This window comes from Rhipicephalus microplus, chromosome 5 (assembly GCF_043290135.1).
Source record: "Rhipicephalus microplus isolate Deutch F79 chromosome 5, USDA_Rmic, whole genome shotgun sequence".
NCBI classification, from domain to species: Eukaryota; Metazoa; Arthropoda; class Arachnida; order Ixodida; family Ixodidae; genus Rhipicephalus; species Rhipicephalus microplus.
In genome coordinates this window covers 29,753,672-29,773,912 of record NC_134704.1, presented here as the reverse complement: position 1 = coordinate 29,773,912, position 20,241 = coordinate 29,753,672, and the positions used below count along the sequence as shown (strand labels likewise).

The 20,241-nt window shown below is 43.6% G+C and overlaps 2 protein-coding genes across 5 annotated transcripts in view; one reads left to right on the top strand and one right to left on the bottom strand.

Moving 5' to 3' along the window:
• Positions 1-9,128, top strand: part of LOC119174794 (exportin-T) — a 54,191-nt gene extending 45,063 nt beyond the window's left edge. For both annotated transcript variants that reach the window (XM_037425862.2, XM_037425861.2), the window contains exons 22-26: positions 2,760-2,827; positions 3,416-3,580; positions 4,381-4,428; positions 8,015-8,143; positions 8,854-9,128. In XM_037425862.2, coding sequence (XP_037281759.2) covers positions 2,760-2,827; positions 3,416-3,580; positions 4,381-4,428; positions 8,015-8,143; positions 8,854-8,883 — 440 coding nt within the window. In that variant the 3' untranslated portion in view covers positions 8,884-9,128. The remainder of the gene's footprint in view (positions 1-2,759; positions 2,828-3,415; positions 3,581-4,380; positions 4,429-8,014; positions 8,144-8,853) is intronic.
• Positions 9,129-9,870: 742 nt separating this feature from the next.
• Positions 9,871-19,259, bottom strand: mip40 (Myb-interacting protein 40). 3 transcript variants are annotated; one of them, XM_037425864.2, is made up of 11 exons: positions 19,105-19,259; positions 18,914-18,964; positions 18,722-18,794; positions 17,925-17,981; positions 17,771-17,847; positions 16,045-16,199; positions 15,328-15,480; positions 14,709-14,782; positions 14,190-14,261; positions 13,779-13,866; positions 9,871-10,007 (listed from the first exon to the last, which is right to left on the bottom strand). In XM_037425864.2, the coding sequence occupies exons 2-10, from the start codon at positions 18,936-18,938 to the stop codon at positions 13,821-13,823; spliced, it is 732 nt and encodes a 243-aa protein (XP_037281761.2). In that variant the 5' UTR covers positions 18,939-18,964; positions 19,105-19,259; the 3' UTR covers positions 9,871-10,007; positions 13,779-13,820. The 3 variants fall into 3 exon arrangements, with proteins under 3 accessions (XP_037281761.2, XP_075751216.1, XP_037281760.2); XM_075895101.1 differs by having other exon boundaries at positions 19,065-19,205; XM_037425863.2 differs by lacking the exon at positions 9,871-10,007 and having other exon boundaries at positions 13,679-13,866.
• Positions 19,260-20,241: the final 982 nt, after the last annotated feature.

Here is a 20,241-nt window from a genome sequence, read left to right as displayed (position 1 = left end):
GAGCAGTCCAGCGTCTAAAGCTCGTGCACACGCTCGCCCTTCGCACTCAAAGATGGTCCCACTAGTCATTGCCCACTGCACCACCATAGTTTCTATAATGAACCGAGGGTCCCACTACTGTCTTGTTACTTTGGGACCCTGGTCTCTACATTTGTGGTCCTGTAGCTATTTTTTTTAACCAATAAATTTGAATTTGAAACCTCGGTGTAGATGGAGAGCAGACAGGGTAGGTGGTATTCTGATTGACATAAAGATATAAATAGAGCTGGGGAGGACGTGCAACGCATCAGACGGAGAAGGGCTGCTTGTAAGTTGGCTAGTGATTCACGATGCATTTCTATATGATTTGTACTGTGGAAACTAGACAGAAAAAAAGATGCAGATTGGGTTCTTGCCCTTGTTCACATTCTCTTTATCTTTGGCTTGTTTGCTGGCCTGCGTATGCTCCTAAATTTGTAAATTTTATGTGTTTGGGCTGGTTCTACAGTTTTAGGTTTGAGTCTTACTAAAGATTGTATTCTGTTTGCACAAGACGTTTCAGAGGCGTTGAAGGAGTTCCATAATAGAATCTAGGTGAATGGTAAACACTTCAACAGAATGGATCCTTTTCATAATGCCCCGCCGTGGTGGTCTAGTGGCTAAGGTACTCGGCTGCTGACCCGCAGGTCGCGGGTTCGAATCCCGGCTGCGGCGGCTGCATTTCCGATGGAGGTGGAAACGTTGTAGGCCCGTGTGCTCAGATTTGGGTGCACGCTAAAGAACCCCGGGTGGTCGAAATTTCCGGAGCCCTCCACTACGGCGTCTCTCATAATCATATGGTGGTTTTGGGACTCTAAACCCCACATATCAATCAATCAAAGAACCCTTTTCATAATTCGCAAGTGTGTTCTCTGTGCTACATGTTTGAACAAGTAATGGCGGCACCTGTCGTAATTCAAGCAGAGATGCGGTCCTAGTTGAATGTGCTGGGACTTGTCATGTGTGTTTATATCAAGAGTGGCGGCTCCTCATTTTCTTGTCATGCGCAAGCAAACTGCGCTTGAACAGCCTATCTGCACTGAATGACAAGCCGCCATTACTTGTTCAAACTTCATAGCAGAAAAGTTAACTTCACAAAGGATGGTATATTGCTGCTTGATTGGAATGCCTGCATCTTATTTGTTTAATTTCATGCTTAGGTGCTACAGCCTGACGAAACTTATCTTACTAAACGAAAGTACTCTTATATAGAACTGATTTTCCTATTTCCTTGCAGTTTTGTTCAACAAGAAACTATACACATCTATAGCTACTTCTCCTAAGTATATATTTAAGATGAAACAGTATGTACCAGCACCATTGTTATTTGCCAGAACAAGGCAGCATATATACCAAATGGCTATTTGATTCACGAAAGCTAACTTAACTACTAGATGAGTCGCAAAGTCATGCATATTCTACACTGGAAATTGCATTGCACTTTCATTGTGCAAATGCAGTGCCAAGTGAAGTGTAGTTGACAGCGTAATAGGTAGTTTAGTGAGATTTTCCGGCACAGTGTGGTATTGTCTCACGCTTATGTAAAACTGGGCATTTGCTGATTGCTAGCAGAGGTGTGTTTGTGTGTGTTGTTGTTCTGCGGGTGACGTAAAATGTGTGAATGTATGTTAGAATGTTAAATGTACAAGGAAAGAGAATTCACCAATGCTTATTGTGCAGATATACAGTTGAACCTCCATATATCAGACATGCACCGTGGAGGCATTTTTGTTGTTTATATGAGATGATTTATATGAGATGACTCTTATAAGCAGGGCATCATGCATGTGTTTTCTTTTAAACCCCTATTTCAGTGTGGGCCCGCTGGTGTCTCTCATTTACCCTTTGGTCTCGTACATCGGTGTTTCTTACAGAGGGGCTCGACTATATTATATATCTGCACAATAAGCATATACAGTGAACTCTCAATAAACAGAACCTGAAGGGACGGGGATAATGTGTTCTGTTTAACAAGAGTTCCATTTACTGAGAGGTGAATTGGGGTGCAGTGTGCAGAGTGAAACCAATCATATCAGAGGCAGTTGTACCATTTAAGCAGCAGGTCTGTTTAACAAATTTCTATTTGCTGAGAGTCCTCTGTAGTATGGTACAGGGGTTCTTAAAATGGGTTATGCGGAAGCCTTAGGGACCTAAGGAAGCCACTGATAAATTTTCTCTGGTTCCGCACTCGCCCACTTAACTCACTTGGGTGGCAATCCTGAGGTGTGATCGATCTAGGGAACCTCCACGATTCACGCCCGAGCCTCAATAAGCACAGCTCGGTGCGTAAACGGAAATGCCTGAGCTGCACAATAAATTTCGCTAGCACTTTGTAGCCAGCCAGACTCCGAAAATGGGATGCGCAGTGGTTTAAAACTCAGGCCTTATGTTACCACCATGTGCATTTTGGTTATTTGAAGATAGGTGCTGCCAGCATACGCAGGAAGTCGGAAGGCTTTTAAAAATTGAAGAAAAAAAAGAAAAAGAAAAAGCTCGTTGGGGGTAGGGGGTTCCTTGGCACCTAATGTGGCTTAGCAGTGTTCCCTGGCACCTATATGCTTGAGAAGCCCAAGTATAGTATAGATAACGTTAAACTGCAAAACATTGCACTGGGCATCAAATGCTGAAATCAGCTCTATTTGTAGAATGACTGACTGAACTTTGGCTGATCAGTTTTACCTGTGAAAGCTTCTATTAATTCAATTTCTCGCTTCTATGCCACCCATCTTCTTTAATTTTAGATGCACAAAGCCTGGAACAAGTATTCGCAACAATCATCCAGGGTGCTGTTGAGTTTCCCGACCCAGTGGTAAGTTCGGACTAGGCTGTCATCTATATGTGATATATTTTGTCAATTGCTTTAGTCATGATCTGCTTCACTGCTTTACCAGAATTTTGTGTTGATAAACCTCATATGGAATGGAAATTGTTTATTGTAAGGGGGGAAAAAAGGAAGAAGGGTTAGAAGCTGGTGGGTGAGGCCTCGTTTAGAAGAACTGTTGGTAGGACCTCACAAAGCACCATTGTGTTTTCTTGTATCATGCCACTCAAAGTAACAAATGCTCAATGACGAGCAGATTTCTTCTCGGCACAAGGTTGTTTAAAAATATAAATTTTGCATGTTTTAAAGCTTCAGCAGGTGCATGCTTAATCAGTACTCTATTGAAGCTATAATATAGTATCTAATATTCCAATCTGTTGTGTGAGCCTTTCAAGATCTGCAGTAAGTAAATGTACCTGACATCACATTTCATGTTTTGTTGACTTACAGTTTGCTTTCTCTGTATGAGAACTTCAACTTTGTGCATCAAAAGTTCAGCATGTGCCTGAAATCATTCACTCGCTTATCATACTTCTCGAAAACATCCAGAGCGTCAGGCTGCGATTGCTTTCACAGGCTCAGAAGACTTGCTTCACGATTCTGCGGAAAATGGTGGAGCTCTGGGGCGGACCGGATGCCGAGCCCCACTTTGTAGACTTTGTGTACAAGTCGGTCGTGCCAGCCTGCTTCCATGCCCCCCTCAAAGACACCTTTGACCTGACCGATGCTCAGACCATCTTGGTACGTGCCACTGGCAAAGGTGTGCAGTAGCACACCACTCCTAAAATACGAATGAGGAATGAAAACATAGCCTGTGTAAAGTCAAATGGGATAGATGGATGCAGCTGAAGTTAATGAGAAATACGAATGAAAACGTTCACATAGACTATACGTTAGCTGCAATGACCACCGTGCTGCCATCGGTGACTGCCATTTTGTCTGGGTTTCTTTTCCTTGACTCGTCGAGGTCTCGCAAGCGAGTTGCTCTTAAGGTATGCTACTGCTTCAGCAGGCATACTTTACCAATGTAAGCACCAAGATCTAGCGTGTGCTAACACATGCATCGCTCATCAATTCAGCACATGTGCGGTCCTGCTCCCTTTTGCACGTTACATGCGCAAGGCCGTTGTGCACATTATACCAAAATTATCCATTGCTAGGCATCGACAACAATAAGTTTGAGTTCATGGAATTTGTGCTATAGGGCGATTCGAATTAAGTGGCTTTAGAATAAATTGAAAACATAGCAGGCCAACAAAAAAAATGTTGGATTTGTTTGAATTATTGAGAGAAGGGAGCTTGCATGATTGAAATGCACTTGGCATCAAAAAAAAAAACACATAGGATCGCAAACATATGAAGGGTAGTAGCATGGTTTTTTGAATACTGCAATACCAGCCTTGAAATTGTGAAGTCCAGTTTCTCGCTGTGTCTGCGAGTAATCTCTTCTTTCGTGCTCCTCTATGTGTGATCTCTCAGGTGATTTCCGGACTGGTGCGGTAAATGCAACAATGTCAGCCTTGAATTTTTTCTTTTCCCAGGCCTTATCTGAAAGTGCTCTTTGTATGAAGATGATCCTTGCCAAGCGGGTACGTACCACTGTGCCTGCATCTGTCTCAATTTTGCTACCGTACCATAAAAATAGCCAGATTCTTCTTGCCTTAAACAAAAATTATCGATGCCATAGTCATGCATATCGGTGCACACAGCTGCTTACCAGTGCACGAAGACTTAACGAGACAGAAGTGTGCCTTGTTTTTATCTTAGGCCTTGAAAGTGTAGTTGCTGATTTTGCCGTGTGCATTTGCCAAACTGTGGATGGCTGTACATGTATCAAGGCACTACTAACATGACATTTTTCGAGCGATTCTTTTTTTTTAACTATATTACTAGTTTTTTTTTCTTTGAGCCTGTATATCTATTGTGTGATCCCCTTATAGCAATGATTTCAGATGGTTGTTTACCACAGTGATTGTCTTTGGGGCTCTTCGATTTTCCACTTCTGGCTACCCGCGGGCTCTTGGCGCACTTCCAGATGGCATTTGTTTTTCTCCGATTGGACCGTTCCGGCTACTCGGGGCGAGCCCAAGAGTCGCCAGGCACTTCTAACACATAGTCGTGGAAGCTCTCTGTGAGCTTTTGGGCACGTTTTGAGCTAGCAGACGCCGAAAAGATACGATACGCGCTCGCAGCCATCCTTGTGAGGAGTAAACGGGCTGCAATGTGGGGGCTTGGGAACTGCGCCTTCGCTTGTCATCACGCGTGGCGTTATCTTCTAAAGCCGGTTTTGCTGTGCGAGATGGGGCGATTACGAGTCGTGGTGAGCGTTTGAAGCTTCTGTTTATCACTTTTATTCTTGTTGCACGTGGAGCTTTCTTCTCTGAACAACCTGGCGAACTATGGCTTGCTAACTGTGTCATGCGCATGCCTCAAAAGTTATCTGCACATTTGTACTCGCGCATGGAGACAACTTTCGAGTTATTTTTTTTCGTAGTTGTCATTTGTGGTGCCGTGTCTGCAAAGACTACTGTGGTCAAACTAGCTCACTCCGTCGTATGTTTGCGTGCATGGACCTTTTAAGGAATCGACTGCTAGGTCTTTGATGGTGATAGAATGCCCACATTGAATACTAGAGATCGTGACAGTTGCTTTTAAGTGTGTTATGCTCGCTGGTCGCAAACGGCATGGGACCGTACTTTAATGTATGGGTTAGCATATGTGGTATATAATTATGTTACGCTGGATTGAGAAGTGTATACATTTTCTCCTAGCCTATTTTATCGGCGAATTTCGGTTTTCAGCTGTAAGTAATAATGGCGTGCAGTATGCCTGGTTATGGCCTAGTAGCTCAAAGCAGAGATACATGAGATTTTGGAAGTGCCACTTAGGACTGGAAAAAAGGCTCAGGCAACTGTCAAAACGAGCCGAAAATGAGTCATGCCGAAGTTTATTTTAGATACGACATGTACTAAGATGTTCTAAGTAGACGTGAGCTTGTTAAGCCTCCAGCTGCGCGGCAGCTCATCTTGCATCGTTCTCAAGGCGGCATGCACACCAGGTGCATGTTTTGTTCGCGGATGGGGCGAGTGATGTTGCTAGCGTACGAAGTCATACCCCAAATGTGTACGCTCGAGGATATGGGAGATGATTTGGACTCCAACCAAAAGTTCTGAAGAAACCCGATGTTTCGGAACCGACTTGACGTCACAAGCCTGACGTCCCCCTCCGACCGATTGTAGACTTCACTTCCTCACCATGCCAAGCCCTTTCAAATTTTCTACACCAAATCTTCTCCCCCGCTAACCCGGAAGACACCAACTCATGTCCGTGACGCCAGCCACTTCGTGCAGCTAGCGTCAAATGTGAGCATCGGCGATAACGAGAGCATGATCTCATTTGACGTCATTTCATTGTTCACCAACGTGCCAGTTCCCATAGCTGTCTCCGCTGCCCGTGCTGCACTTTAGGACGACGCAAGCCTGAGTGAAAGGACTCCTTTGGCGGTTGACGAGCTCTGTCGTCTACTGGAGTTCTGCCTCTCCAGTACGTATTTCTCCTACAAAGGAACTATTTTCAGGCAGAACAGTGGAACCGCTATGGGAGCTTCCATCTCTGTCACGATGGCAAACCTGACCATGGAGTACATAGAAGAGAAAGCACTCAGCTCCTTCTCGTCGCGACCCAAGCTTTTCCTGCGTTATATGGACGATTGCTTTTGCGTCATTAAGATGGCTGAAGTTTAAAACTTCAGACAACACCTAAATTCTGTGCACCCAGCCATACAATTCACGACCGAGTGTGAAAGCGACCACTGCCTGCCCTTTCTCGACGTCCAGGTGGCAAGAAAGCGTGACTGCCTGGAGTTCTCCGTTCATAGGAAGCCAACGCACACTGACCGCTACCTTCGATTCTTCCACCCCGCCTGCCACAAGGCCTCGGTTGTTACCATGCTACTCATGCTGTTATGACACCGAGCGAAAGAAAGAGGAGGCCTGCGTATTTGCTGACCTCAGAAAAAACGGATACCCAAAAAAACTTCATTCGAGCCACCACCCGCCGCGCAAAGCAACAGAGGATACGAAAACACCAATCAACCTCAATTGGCAGCCCCCTGAAATGTGTACCGGTTCCATACGTTCAGGGAACCAGCGAGATGTTAGCGGGGATCTTCAGGAAGGAAGGGGTTCGCATCGCGCATGTGCCTTCGTGTATGCTGGGCCGCCTCCTCCCTCGCCAGGAAGACCGGCCAACAATGGACAGGCACCTTGGTGTCGTTTACAAAATTCCGTGTGCCGAGTGCCCTCATCGTATATCGGCGAGACGAAAAGCCTACCTGAACGACTGAAGCAACACGCCAACGATGTGCGGAAGTTCTACAAAGAGCGCAGCGCAGTCGCCAAATGTGCTGAGACGTTGGATCACAAAATAAATTTTGAAGCGACGGCCATCCTTGAAAGCGAGCCGAACTGAAGGAAAAGGTTGTTACTTGAGTCGTGGCACATACAGAGAACAGCCCATAATATCGACCGCTCCCTCGGAACCCTTCCCTCAGTGTATTCACACGGACTGCGCTCCACGGCAAAAAGAGAGAGAGAGGGGGGTCATGAGCCACCCCGCGAGTGCTTTGAAGACGACGCTGCTACGTAGCCTCCGCAGTCACCCCTGAGGAAGGAATCAAGTCGGTTCCGAAACGTCGGGTTTCTTCAAAACTTTTAATTGGAGTCCGAATCATCTCCCAGTTTCATACCCAACCAGATAGACTTCTGTCGAATGTTTACTTTCAAGCACGAGGATATTATTTCAGCGAACTTAGTCACATATTTCCAAGTGGACAATGCAGAAAAAAAAAAAAACAATGTGCACGTGGCGCATTGTTTCGTTTGCTGCCACGATGGTAGTGTTTGTTTACGTTTGTGAAGCTGGCACCAGCGTTTGATTTTGCAATGTTCGGGCAGCTTCAGGTTGTCTAGGGTTCCCCACATGACGACGCTGTTTTCTGTCACCGGAGTTAGGTGGCCGATCCTTTGGCTAGCTCTGGCCACCAGAGAGCTCTGAAAATCGAAGATACCCATTGTTGTATACCACAGCAATACTCTATTACAAACCTGCCTTGGCACCGTGTTGTGCCCGAGTTTTTTGCTACGAGTTGGGCATTTTGTGCTGCCTTGATTTCAGGGTGATGAATTCATGGAGTATTTGCGCAACCAGTACCTTCCAACCCTGCTCAGGCTGTCGCCACAGCAGATCCAAGATTACTGCATGCACCTGCAGGGTGATCCCAAGATGTTCAAGAACTACGTTAAGGTCAGTAGTGTGCTTATTTGTAAATGCATGGGTTGTTATCTGGAATTTATAGTTCATGCATTTTCTGGCTACCCATCTTTGTGAATTGCTGTATCCCCCTGATATTGTACATCTTCATTACTCTACTCTGCATTGATGCCACCTTAAATTGCTTTCTCAATTGTGTGGATATTTACTTTTCAGTGTCTCCCTTCACTGAAACTAAGGAAATGGTGCATTGTTCATGACGTATTGAATATAAGTGCATCATAAATGCTGCACACATTGTTATGATGTATTATAACTATGATGTATATTAGAACTATCAGCTTGCTTGTTGTACAAGTGCTGTACTCTCATGATTGTACACGGTGGGCTCATCGATCGATGTTGATCCAGATGTATTTTTTGTAATCTACATTATGTGCAATTTATAGGTTTGATTTTTTATGGGGTAGATCTTGCCTTTATTTGTTCGAAATAGAAAAGGTGCTCTTTCAAGATAGTTGTATGAGAGCTTTCGAGTTTTGAACATTTAAACAGTTGTCAAATGTTCAGTGGACTCTGTACGATAAGGATCACAATATAATGTACTCAATTTTGACACACTCTAGCGTAGTCTTGTTTGTGAATCTGAAACTGGCTTAGTGACAACCTGCCTCCCAGTTAGTTGTGTGCAGCAGTAACATTTTCTGGCAGGAGCATTCACTTGACTTCTGTTTTTATTGCAGGCATTCTTCCAAAGGCTGAGGACATCTTGACAGTCGGGGAAAGGCTTTTTTCAATCTTAGCAATGTGACGAATCTGGTTTCTTATTCTGCAGATTGTGTACAGCAATTATTAAGGGCGTATATTGTATATTGCACTCGATCTTGGGTTTTTCTATGCATGAACTTTAGATGTGAATGCTTCCTATGGAATATTTTGTACAGGTCGTGACGAAGCTAAGCAAAATAAATGACGACGCAAAGGAGCTTGCCAAGCAAGCTCTACGTAGCATGACGTACAGATGTGTTTATCTTTTGTTTTAATTAGCAAACAAACTTTTGGTATTGATTATTTGCTCATAAAACTCGCATACGCCACAAGTATTAATCGAGGAAAAATGGAGAATATATAACTCTCACATGGGCACAAACCAGGCTATAAAAAAAAATGCGAGAGAATACTTCTACAATGCATGTCATTCCAGCATAATGTATTTTGATAAAACATGTCATGGCATGAAGTTTCATCACTGCGCTTTAGCAGTGACCACAGTGAATGTTAAAACAGCCATGCGACTTTGCTGGCCTTAAAAGTCGTTCATATTGTCAGGTTGGCTGCTGCCATTGTTTAATTATTTTGGCGAACACAGTGATTAGGCAGCCTATGTTACAGTTAAGCAGCTTGTATGTCGCAGCATCGAGCCAATTACATCACATAGCAGCATGAAAACTGTCGTGCGACAGTGCCCCGTTGACACGCTGTAATGATTAAGGTTGATTTAGCTTCGTTTTTCTGATGTAATGGCTGGGAGTGTGAACGTTCCCACACAACTGACGAGGCTGCTTGGAGGTTTCGAACACTTTATGAGCACAATAAACACACACACACACATGATAAACCATACAAACACCAAGAAAGCACGTGCTAGCCAATCAGCGTCCGAACCCTCGCACAAAAGTCATGTGCTACGAGTTCACGCAGGCTCACCGACGACATTGAGAGTGGCGTGATGCTCAGGCATGGCGACAAGATGAGGTGCTGAGCAGGGAGCGGGCAGCTTCCGGAAGGTGGTCACAGATCTCTGGGAAATTGCAAAGGAACTTGGCGCATGCAATCTTGAAGCGCAGGAGGATGAGGTAGTTGGTGGCCACGTGACGCCCATAGCCTCACTCGTGGACTGCAACGTTAAATACGTTGTTCGTGTATGCCTCAGCGTCCTCATCTTCTTTCATCGTGGGCATACCACACACACTAAAGCTCACTCCTGGCAAACTGACCAAGAAGTGAGAGCATCTTTATTTATGCTAGTTGTTTCGAGTATTCAACTGGACCGCTTCTCCATTTTTGTTACTCTCAGCCAGTCGGGCATGGTACAAAAACACGCGTTTATGAACGCTGTATTCTTTTGGTGGCCTCAGCGAACGTGAATTGTTTTAGGAGGCCCTTCAAAACTGTATGCAAACCAGCACAAATTACTTGCAAAGCCACATTGTGTATCTACTGTTGTGCTGCAAACAATATCCAATGTGAATGCACAAAAGCTCTTCAGAATTCTGTCAAAAATGTAACAAAGCTGAAACATCTGTTTCAATAGTGTAGGTGATCTGAAACTTCAATCTAGAAATTCTGTAGATCTACAATGAAAAATGTGGAGGTGCTTTGTCTGACAATTTGAAGAACGCTAAAGTTAGTGCTGTAATCAGTTCACTTTGAATAACTGCATCATCTGTTGCTGAGAATGAGGCTGTTAAGAAAAAAGTCATGTGCAGTTCTAATAGCACTTGCACACGAATTCTTTCAGTGCAAGCGAGCAGATGAGTTGAGACGACAGGAGACTTGCACATAGTCTCACTGTCTCGAGTTTTGCGTTTTGTTTATGCATGTGCTTCTACAGCAGTTTCATGAATCCAAAAACTATTGTTGCAGAGATTATCATGTGCCATGTTTGGGGTGGTGGTTCACGAACAGCATGGAGCTTCCAATATCTCATTGCCTGTGTTTTATTACGGCATTAAAATTTTGATTGTAGGGCATGGAGTTTGATTATCCTTTAATCCCAAGTTTCTTGGGTACTTTTTTTAACTGTTCAAAGTTTGTGATGTTATAGAAATACAAGTAACATAACTCGTAAGCTTTTCAGGAGGAGAAATTTCCAAATGTCTTGCAGTTCTTGCGCACGGTGCGGTTCTCCTAAATGGGCATTGATGTTTTTTGCTGATTTTTGGCAGTTGCCAATTTTTCGTTTCATTTAATGGATACCACAGTAAACTGGTTGGTCATGCCTATCCTACGCTCTTGATGCTCGATTCATTGCTGTCACGCACACCACTGTTCCACTACATTCTAATTTACTGTTGGTGCTAGCTTCATAACCAGTTGTCTATTTTAAGTAAAACACAGTGGTTGCACAGAGTAATGACCTGTATTAAAGATTACCAGATGAAAAGATCACAAAAGTTGTGGTCACAGTGTGGGTTTAGTTGAGCCAGATCATGTGGTATCAACTGGACAGTATGCAGAGCGTTCTCAGAAGCAGTAAACTTTGCCCACGATATAATTCCTTTTACATGGTTGGAAGCAGTGGTGGCAAAGGGCAATCAATGGCAAACATCTTGCCAACACACTTGATACGGTGCTGCAAAATGGCAAGCTCCAGAATCTTGCAACAGTGCAGTCGTCGTTATAAGGAACCTGAGACTCTTATTTAAGAACAAATCTCGGCAAAATAGCATGATTACATCTACCTGGAGCCAAGTCTCCATTTATTCAACATAATTTAATAACACCACAGAAGCCATGGCATTCTGATGATCAGAAATTGAATATACCACCTCGTCGAGCCAGCTGCATTCCAAGGGAGGTACAACTTGTGGGAGTTAACACAGATTTCATTGCGGCATCTCCGTTAATTCAGCATTTAATATGTTGAAGTGCCCTAATGGTACTTTAACTCAAATGCCCACAAACAGTTAAAAGTTCATACACCTAAGATATAATTATAAGTACAATAGACTTGATAAACTGAAACCTCTTAAATGGAACTTCTGCTTAAACGTATCAGCTGCATTTAATAAGATTGGTTTCATACCGAAATACTGTAACACGCAACCCTGTTATCTCTCAGTGAACGGAACATATTTTGCCCTTCAAGGACATAATACAGTAGACTCTCTATGGCCTCAGAGATGAGACAAGAGAGAAAGAATGCTTTATTGGACAAGGTTGTATGTTCAAAGGTTCGAGCTATAGAAAGCCGAGAGTAACTGGGAGAGTAATATGGGTGCTTGGAAAGGTACTGCAAGCGACGCACCCCAACATCTTTCAGTCAAATTCTGGAATTGCTAGCCCATATTTGCATAAAAACTGTCCGCATGGCTGACTGCCAAGAAGACCTTGCAGTTTGGATAAGCCGTCAGTGAGGTTTTGTGACAAGCCTTTCAATAATACGGGTGATTTTCAACTTGACACAGTCAAATAATTCCCAGAAAGCAGAGGATGCCACTAATTCGAATGAGGGGCTTCTTGTATTTCAATAACATGCTTCTCAGCTATTCCGCAGATTGTTGCAAGTCTTTCTCACTGTCACTTCAAAAGGCATTGCCGTAAACACTTATCTCGTGCAGCTTGTGATCAAAAAGGATTTAGTTTTAGGTTGTTAGTATGTGCTACCCTTTACAGAATACTGCAAACTTGGTCGCACTGATGACAGTGATTCATCGTGGCAATTTGTGTCATCACGTAAACAGTGCAAACATCCTTATTGCATAGGCGTTGTTGTAAAACAAATGAAATATACATTTAAAAATTTTGTTGACAAAATTAAATTTTGTAGTTTTATAATGCACATCATAGTAGGAGACTGGATTCGTTTTGAACAACTGTGGTCTTTTTTTTTTTTTTTTTTTAATGTGCAGTGAAGTCAATGCATGGGTGTCGTAGCATTTCGCACTTATCCAAATGCAGCTGCCATGGCTAGGGTCCAGATCGACCTCTTCAATCTCAGCAGCACAACTTCGTTGCTGTGCTGCAACAACGGTTTAAAACCTTGAGCCACAATTTTGTGTACCAGTATTACTACAACTACCCAAGTGTTTGGTAAGCTAATTTCTGCAAAAGGTAGTATACGTATAAAACAAAAGTCACAATTTTGACAAAAGGGTCAAGCAATGAATGCAATAGCAACATATTCGAATGTTTTATGAAGCACGGCTATCATTTTTGGGGGCAATATTAATTGTAGTAAACATGTGCTTGCTAAGTAACCAAGTTTCCTGGGGCGCAGTGAGATGACCACAACAAGGCTCGTGCGTAGTGATGGCATTGATGAGAAGTGCCTCCCGTGGGCAGTGCATGCGGGTACTAAGGGCTTATACGTCGTGTGTCGCTGCTGCTGGCAGTTTGTTGCATGTAGAGCGCAGCTATATGTGGATGGCTGCTCTAGATACATTTTTGGCACCGTTGTGGTTTTTTTTTTTTTTTTTTTGAGAGAGAGAGTCGGCCCATAGAAGCTCCCGCCTGCTGTGGGAGCAACAGGCGCGCGCTGATCGTTGCCGCGATAGCTCAGCAATCATAAGCTCCTCCCCCCTTGTTTGCTCACGAGATAAGCGCATGTGCAGACGACCCTGGTTAGAAAGGTGATGGTCTCTCCGCATAAAGAGGATAGCGCATTTTTCCTGTAAACGACTGCGGTGGCAAAAACTAGCCAAAACTGTCTATATAAGTGATATCGCAATAAAAACAAACACGGTGCATTTAGAGACTTCAGTTCAAGTGTTCCAAACTCGCCGAATTACGGTTTTGACTTTCACTCACCGCTTGTTAACAACTATGAGCACAGCGCGCTGCAAATTCTCAATAGCTCTCACATAAGCATTTACTGCACTACCCCAAGTTTTAGTTAGTCTCATCTGTACATTTTGATGCATTAAAGTCTTGTGACGAGACATGCCTGGTAATTGGCCAGACTGATGCTAGCAGAGCTGCATTTGTCTTAAGCAGGTGCACTTTCCCATTGCGATGATGCATCTTGGTCATGGCTGCAATGTGAAAAGAAATGACATCACACAAGGAAACATTTGTGGCAAGAATATTACAGCATTCTTCCTCTTGTGCAGTCATGTCTAGCGTTTAACGTATGACATTCACTAAATGCTCATTTGCTCAGTGGGACTGCTCATGGAGGCAGACGGAGCTCACCCAAAGTGTCTGAATATTATAAAAGCAAATCATTTATGCAACTGACAGGGGGTGAGTATGTAATGTGTAAATGAAGTGTCCTTGGTAATGGCGTGCAAAGTTAAAAACTCCAGCCAGTGACAAGAGATTGACACTTTTAATAGTTTACACATCCTCAACTTGCCTCATGGCCTTGAGGAGAATCGCCGCACTTTCTTTATAGCGTTCTTCATTGGCCATAGCGGCATCTTTCCACCTGGCAGGAAAAAAATAAGGGAACATCATAAGCAGTTGGCATACAGCAAACATTTCTCATAAGTGCAATAAGTTCAAAAGCAATTTATGAAGCACATAATCATTGATCAACGAGTAGAAAGCATCCAGATATTCGAACTTGAACGTTATGCAAATAACTGTCACGCTTCGACACGATTACAAATCATATTTCAAGGACTTAAATGGACATTATATACTCGATGCAAGCTCAAAATCTGACATACAACTGCAATCACTTGTGCTGACAGATAAAAGATCTCGTCTATTTGTAGTTGGAACTAGCAGCAAACACACTTTGAATGGTGCTGCACTCACCAAGCTTAAAAAATTGCCAACATGTCCTCAAATTCAGGTTAACTATTTTGGACTTTGGTGTTACCACAGAACTTAAGCAGAGAAGCTAGATAAGAAGAGTCTCAACACTTACTTTTGCCGCACATTCTTCCAACGTGTTTGATGGCCAGCCAGTAAGACGTGCACAGGTACAACCTCGCTATCGTCCTGAAATTATGACCAGCATGTTCTTAGGTGAGAGATTCTCTTTTACTACTGTATCCTCGTTGAAATAAATTACACACAGCATACAAGCAAGAAGAGGTCCACTGGGTTCACATAGGTGTAAAAACTGCCACTAACTAACCAAAGCTGGAGAATATTTCTCTTGGCTGTGACAAATGTTTTTCATAATTATAGAGCATCTCTAAAACTTGACAATCAAATACAGAGTGATTTATAAACGGACCTTTGCAAGAGTATGTGGATGTGACGGGTAAATGCAAGTATACATGCTAACACGATTTATGGATGCCTTTCCTTTTTGATAACTAGCGGTGAATATAGTTGCACTGCACTTCTCGAATCGAATCACCGATAGCACACACACCCACTGGACTTGCACTGCTAGCTTGTTTTCTCTATACACCAGCATGTATGAAACTGGCTTTTTAAATTACAAGGTTAAAAAGGTCACAATAATTGAGATGGGCTTCCATGAATCCAATCTGGCACATAAGTTCGGCCAATCACAGACAACCTCAAGGCCTCACCGATGCCATAAAGAACTTTTCACTGGGCTGTGGAACGGGTGAAGGTATTCGAAGGTCCTTGATGTTGCCATCCTCGTCTCTGGATGGTGGCACAGGTGCGGGCAGGTACATAATTCCTTTTACATTGTCCTCCTCAGTTGTGTCATTTGCACTCTGCAAGAGAAAACTACTGTTCTACTCCACAAGGAACACTATGTGGAATGTAAGGGCTAGTTGATTTGTCTTGCTGGGTAACCGAGTAGCACAATGACCATGAGCGGACTGCCCAACCAGCTTTAATGGGAGATGCTGTACGCAAGGGAGGGAGAGGCCTGGTAATTTATACCATGCCAGTTTATTCACAAAAAGTAGCGTATGGCAAACGGACAATGACAAATACTACAAAAAGCGTGTGACGCATGCCACAACTTAAGCAAGTAAATTTTACAGAACTTGCTGACACCAAGCTAGCGCAGCCGCAGTTTCAAGCCTAAACCCAGAAATGGACAGCGGGAGTCTCGGACATTGATGGTTTTGTGAAGTCTTGACAAGCTTTCTATTTTCCCCAGGATTTGCCTGCACTCAGTAAACAGACTGAGTTAATTACAATGGCTAGTTGCTTACAAAGCATGAAATCAACATACTATCGATCATTCTGCTGTAGTGAAGCTGTTGGCACTCTGCCGTTCTCGACGAGAAGCGCTAGCACAAAATGTATAAAATGCATGCAAGACGTGCCTCCTTCTTGACAGTGTCTTCCCCACTGTGGTTCCGCTCCAAATTTTGCAGAGGCTTATTTTGTATCCAGCTACGACACATCGAATACAATGGAGAATTCTCATCAAACTGCGCAAGGTCTACACTGCAGCCGTATATCTTCGTTATGTAGGTGTCTGTAACAAAAAGAAAGGTGTTCATTACGCACATCTTTTTAACACTTGTGAAGCTTCCCCTTAGAAAAACTCGTTTAGAATAACGCCATTTTTTTTTTATTTGGTACCACCTTTGCCTTTAAAGACATAAATGCAGGAAGGTGAACTCAAGAGACACTATAACAAGCAATCAAAGCCAATGTTTTACACAACATATATAGTATCCGGCAGAAAAACATGCAAAGTTTCTATCGGCCAACAAAATATTCATTAAAGGGGTGGTGCCACTATATTTGTGGCTTGCGCGTTCTTTGCCGCAAGCGTTTATAGTAGCTCCAGGAAGCATGATGCATACATTAAGGCTCATGTATTCTCAATAAATCATTTAATAATGTCTTATTTATGTGGACAACTTTCGGTTTCTTGCAAAGTTGGGCAGTGATAGCAGTGTAGGTGACTTGGTCACGTGACCACAGAAAGCTGTCACGCAAGTTATGCCGAGTATCATATGCTCTGGCACACAGGTGCCACACAAGCACCAGCAAAACAAACGCACTGACAGTTGTGTGGCTAGCTGCAGCAGCCACAAGTGATGCAGCAGCCAATGCTTTGCCGCGATGTGCATTGCGGAGAACATGGGTCACTCGCATCACTATAGATCTAGTATGATGTCTCTACAACATTCGCCATCCTTCCTATAGAGTCGGTGTTGGACGTAGCTTCTGATCGAGCGATGGGTCTCGATCGGGAGAATAAGCATTCAGGAACGCTTTGGAAGTGAATTAAATATTATATACATTTACTGTGTCCGACCATTCGCGAGGAAGTGTCTTTGCAGACAGGAAACCCACAACAGGCATGTTATGGTCTCGTAATTTCATGGCACCACCTAATTAATGGAAGGCATCACACCCAAAAGGAAGACCATCTTAATCTATGGTCCCTTTATTTTTTATAGATGTCTAGTTTGTGGGCCAATATATCTTTATTTATGCCTGTTTCACAATGGTAAATGTGAAAAAAAAAAGACAGGCCTTAGCTATTTCTTGCAGTCTCTTAAATGCTACCAGTAATGTTTACCATTACTTCTTGTTATGCAGACATGCTTATGAAATTTCCTAATTGGATTAAGCTCAGCTATGTGTATTGTAGATCTGTCCATAAAAGTATGCTAACTCAATAGCATACACATCAGGATAAACACATGCATAATCGAGCACTGCACGTAAGCTTACTTAAGTAAAATATAGTTAATTGTAAGAGCTTCCCCAAAATTTAGACATCGAGACCTCAATTTATGTGGCCCCTTGCATCTAAATCTAACATGTCCACTCCACTGAAATGAGATAATAAAACATCCAAATATTTGTATTTCTTAACCTTGTGTAGAACATTAGTTTATATCCAGATGATGTGTATGAATGTTTGCTAGTGAGGGAGATATTTCTACCTTATTTCAATGAAAATTGTGTCATACAAGGATGTGCTACAGAGTTTTCCACATGTTAACAGCTTCCATCCTTCACTTTTATTGCAACTCATCCTTTATATATAAAAAGAAATCCAAGCTCATTTTCGTGAGCAAAACATACTTGAATTCTGCAGAGCTGAGTCATCTTTTCTACGACGTTTCCTCTGGGTCTTCTGAATCTTTTTAGGGGATGCGTCCCTACAACAAATTATGATGCATTGTAATCACAAGTGATCGTCGGACACGAGGCCGACAACGAATGGTAACACACTCACTTATTCGCAGAATCCAATGCTTTAGATTCGTCTTCCGATTGAGATGATGAACTCTGACTGAAATAGAGATTATGTCACATTCACACTTGTGGAAGGAAGAAATAATTGGTGACCTTTATATGCTATACCTAGGGGTGGGCATGGGTGGGAGGGGGGACTGGAGCTCTTTTCTAAAATCTTCGCCTGCTTTCCTCCCCGTCATAGCCCCCCTTCCCCCCAACAGGGAACAGTCGTAACACAATAGCCGAGCTCGCCTCCCTGCCCCCCCCCCCCCTCCCGGTAAGATGATCCTGGCGTCGCCCTTGGCTAAAGTAAAACCTTGTAAAAGTACCAATGATTCATCTTTATACATAACAACCTAGAGGAGACAGATCAAATGTCGGCTACAGCGGCTGGAACTTCGCCGTGCTTACATTATGTAATTTCACATTTCCGACAAACTGAATCGGCTTTTTTGATGATTATTAGAAGGCCATCCTGTATTCTACTAGCATAATAGCATTTGAAGTACTTTAAATAGCTCATGCGAAAAAGGGAGGTTGTTAGCCAAAGACCAGTAATTCCGGTGCCACACTATCTCTTTTGATCGCTATCAAGCCCGATCGGGATCGAATTACGTGCTTGCGATTGGCCGATTTACGCAAGCAGCAAAAGGGAGTCAACCACTGTTGAGAGTTCTTGATCCCTGTGGGACTTCATCGCGATTACCAGTGCACTGCATGATGCGGGTATACACAAGGCCCCACATACCAACGCGACAGCAGGGCGCTATGTTTAACTCGTCGTGATTTTTTTACCTTTCTTCGGTTTTTTCCATGAGGCTTTGCAGAATGCCATCAAGCTTCGCTCTCGCCTGTTCAAGCTCCGAAGCTGAAAAGGAAGAAATGGGCAGCTTTAGACTTACAAAATACATTGCGGTAGAATGCATTGCCAAGCCCGCACTCCGCCTCGATCGTCAACACAACGCGAAATGCGTAGCTTGCGCCAACCTCTTTTTTCCTTGAGTCGCGACATTGTCGTTCAATCGAGTCGCCGGGCCTCTGAAAGAAACAATACCGCAATATTCTACAGATCGCTCGAAGCCAGCACAGACACAAATGTGCAGGTAGATTGAAAAGGGGTCCTAGCATCGCGTGGTACCTTCTTGTTTCGCAGTTAAGGGGAAACGCGGCCAACCTACCTTCGCGTCCGCCCGGAAAGTTGCTGCCTCAAACGAATGCGCCCAAACGATTCTTCTTACTTCTCGTCATCCAAATACAACGGTAAATATTCGCGATTAGGTGAGACACGAAGTGGCTCTAATTAGTGCTGAACGCCAGATCAAGCGTCGCGCCGCTCACCGTTAATTTTACAAGACAAGATGGCGCCCTTGTAAACAATTGTGACGTAGACAGGAGAGTTTAACGACGTCACGATTCTTTGTCGTTGCGGGCTTTTGCGCATGCCGCGCACAAGTTTCAGTTCTGTATTTGTTGTTTTTCTTCCAAATTTCGAGATACGCGCAGCACAGGGTCTTGAAACCGTGCAAATGTTTTATTGAGCTCAATCGCAAATTCATTTTATTTAAACTGCGCCATCGCGAGTTAGCCTGGCTTTAACTCTCGTTAACGAAGGATATCACGGGGGGAGGGGGGCTCAAGATAAAGTATGAGCTTGATTGATTTGTGGGGTTTAACGTCCCAAAACCACCATATGATTATGAGAGACGCCGTAGTGGAGGGCTCCGGAAATTTTGACCACCTGGGGTTCTTTAACGTGCACCCAAATATGAGTACACGGGCCTACAACATTTCCGCCTCCATCGGAAATGCAGCCGCCACAGCCGGGATTCGAACCCACGACCTGCGGGTCAGCAGCCGAGTACCTTAGCCACTAGACCACCGTGGCGGGGCAAAGTATGAGCTTGAATTAACTTCATTAAGTAAATGAGTTATTCAAATGCCGGAGTGCCTATGTCCAAAAGATTGAGATAGTTATTTAGGCCGTTCGCTTGTGGCCCTACCCGGCCCGAAATTGCTGGAAAAGAGGATCTTGGAACAATTAGTTGGTTTATTGTGCGCTATCGTAGGGAACATAATCGGCACACTCTGTAAAATTCTAGTAGTTGTTGTGACGGACTGCATATAAGTTGACTCATTGTGCGAGCACTGTATCGGGGTGCACTTCGCGCGAGTGCACCCCGATACTGTAAGACCTACTGTAAGACTGTACTGTAAGACCTACGTCAACGCAGTCATGAAAGTACCAGTGGATTCGCAAAGGTGTTGCTATGGAGTAACGTAGTGCAGTAAATGCCGCACTGCTCGTGCGGAAAAAT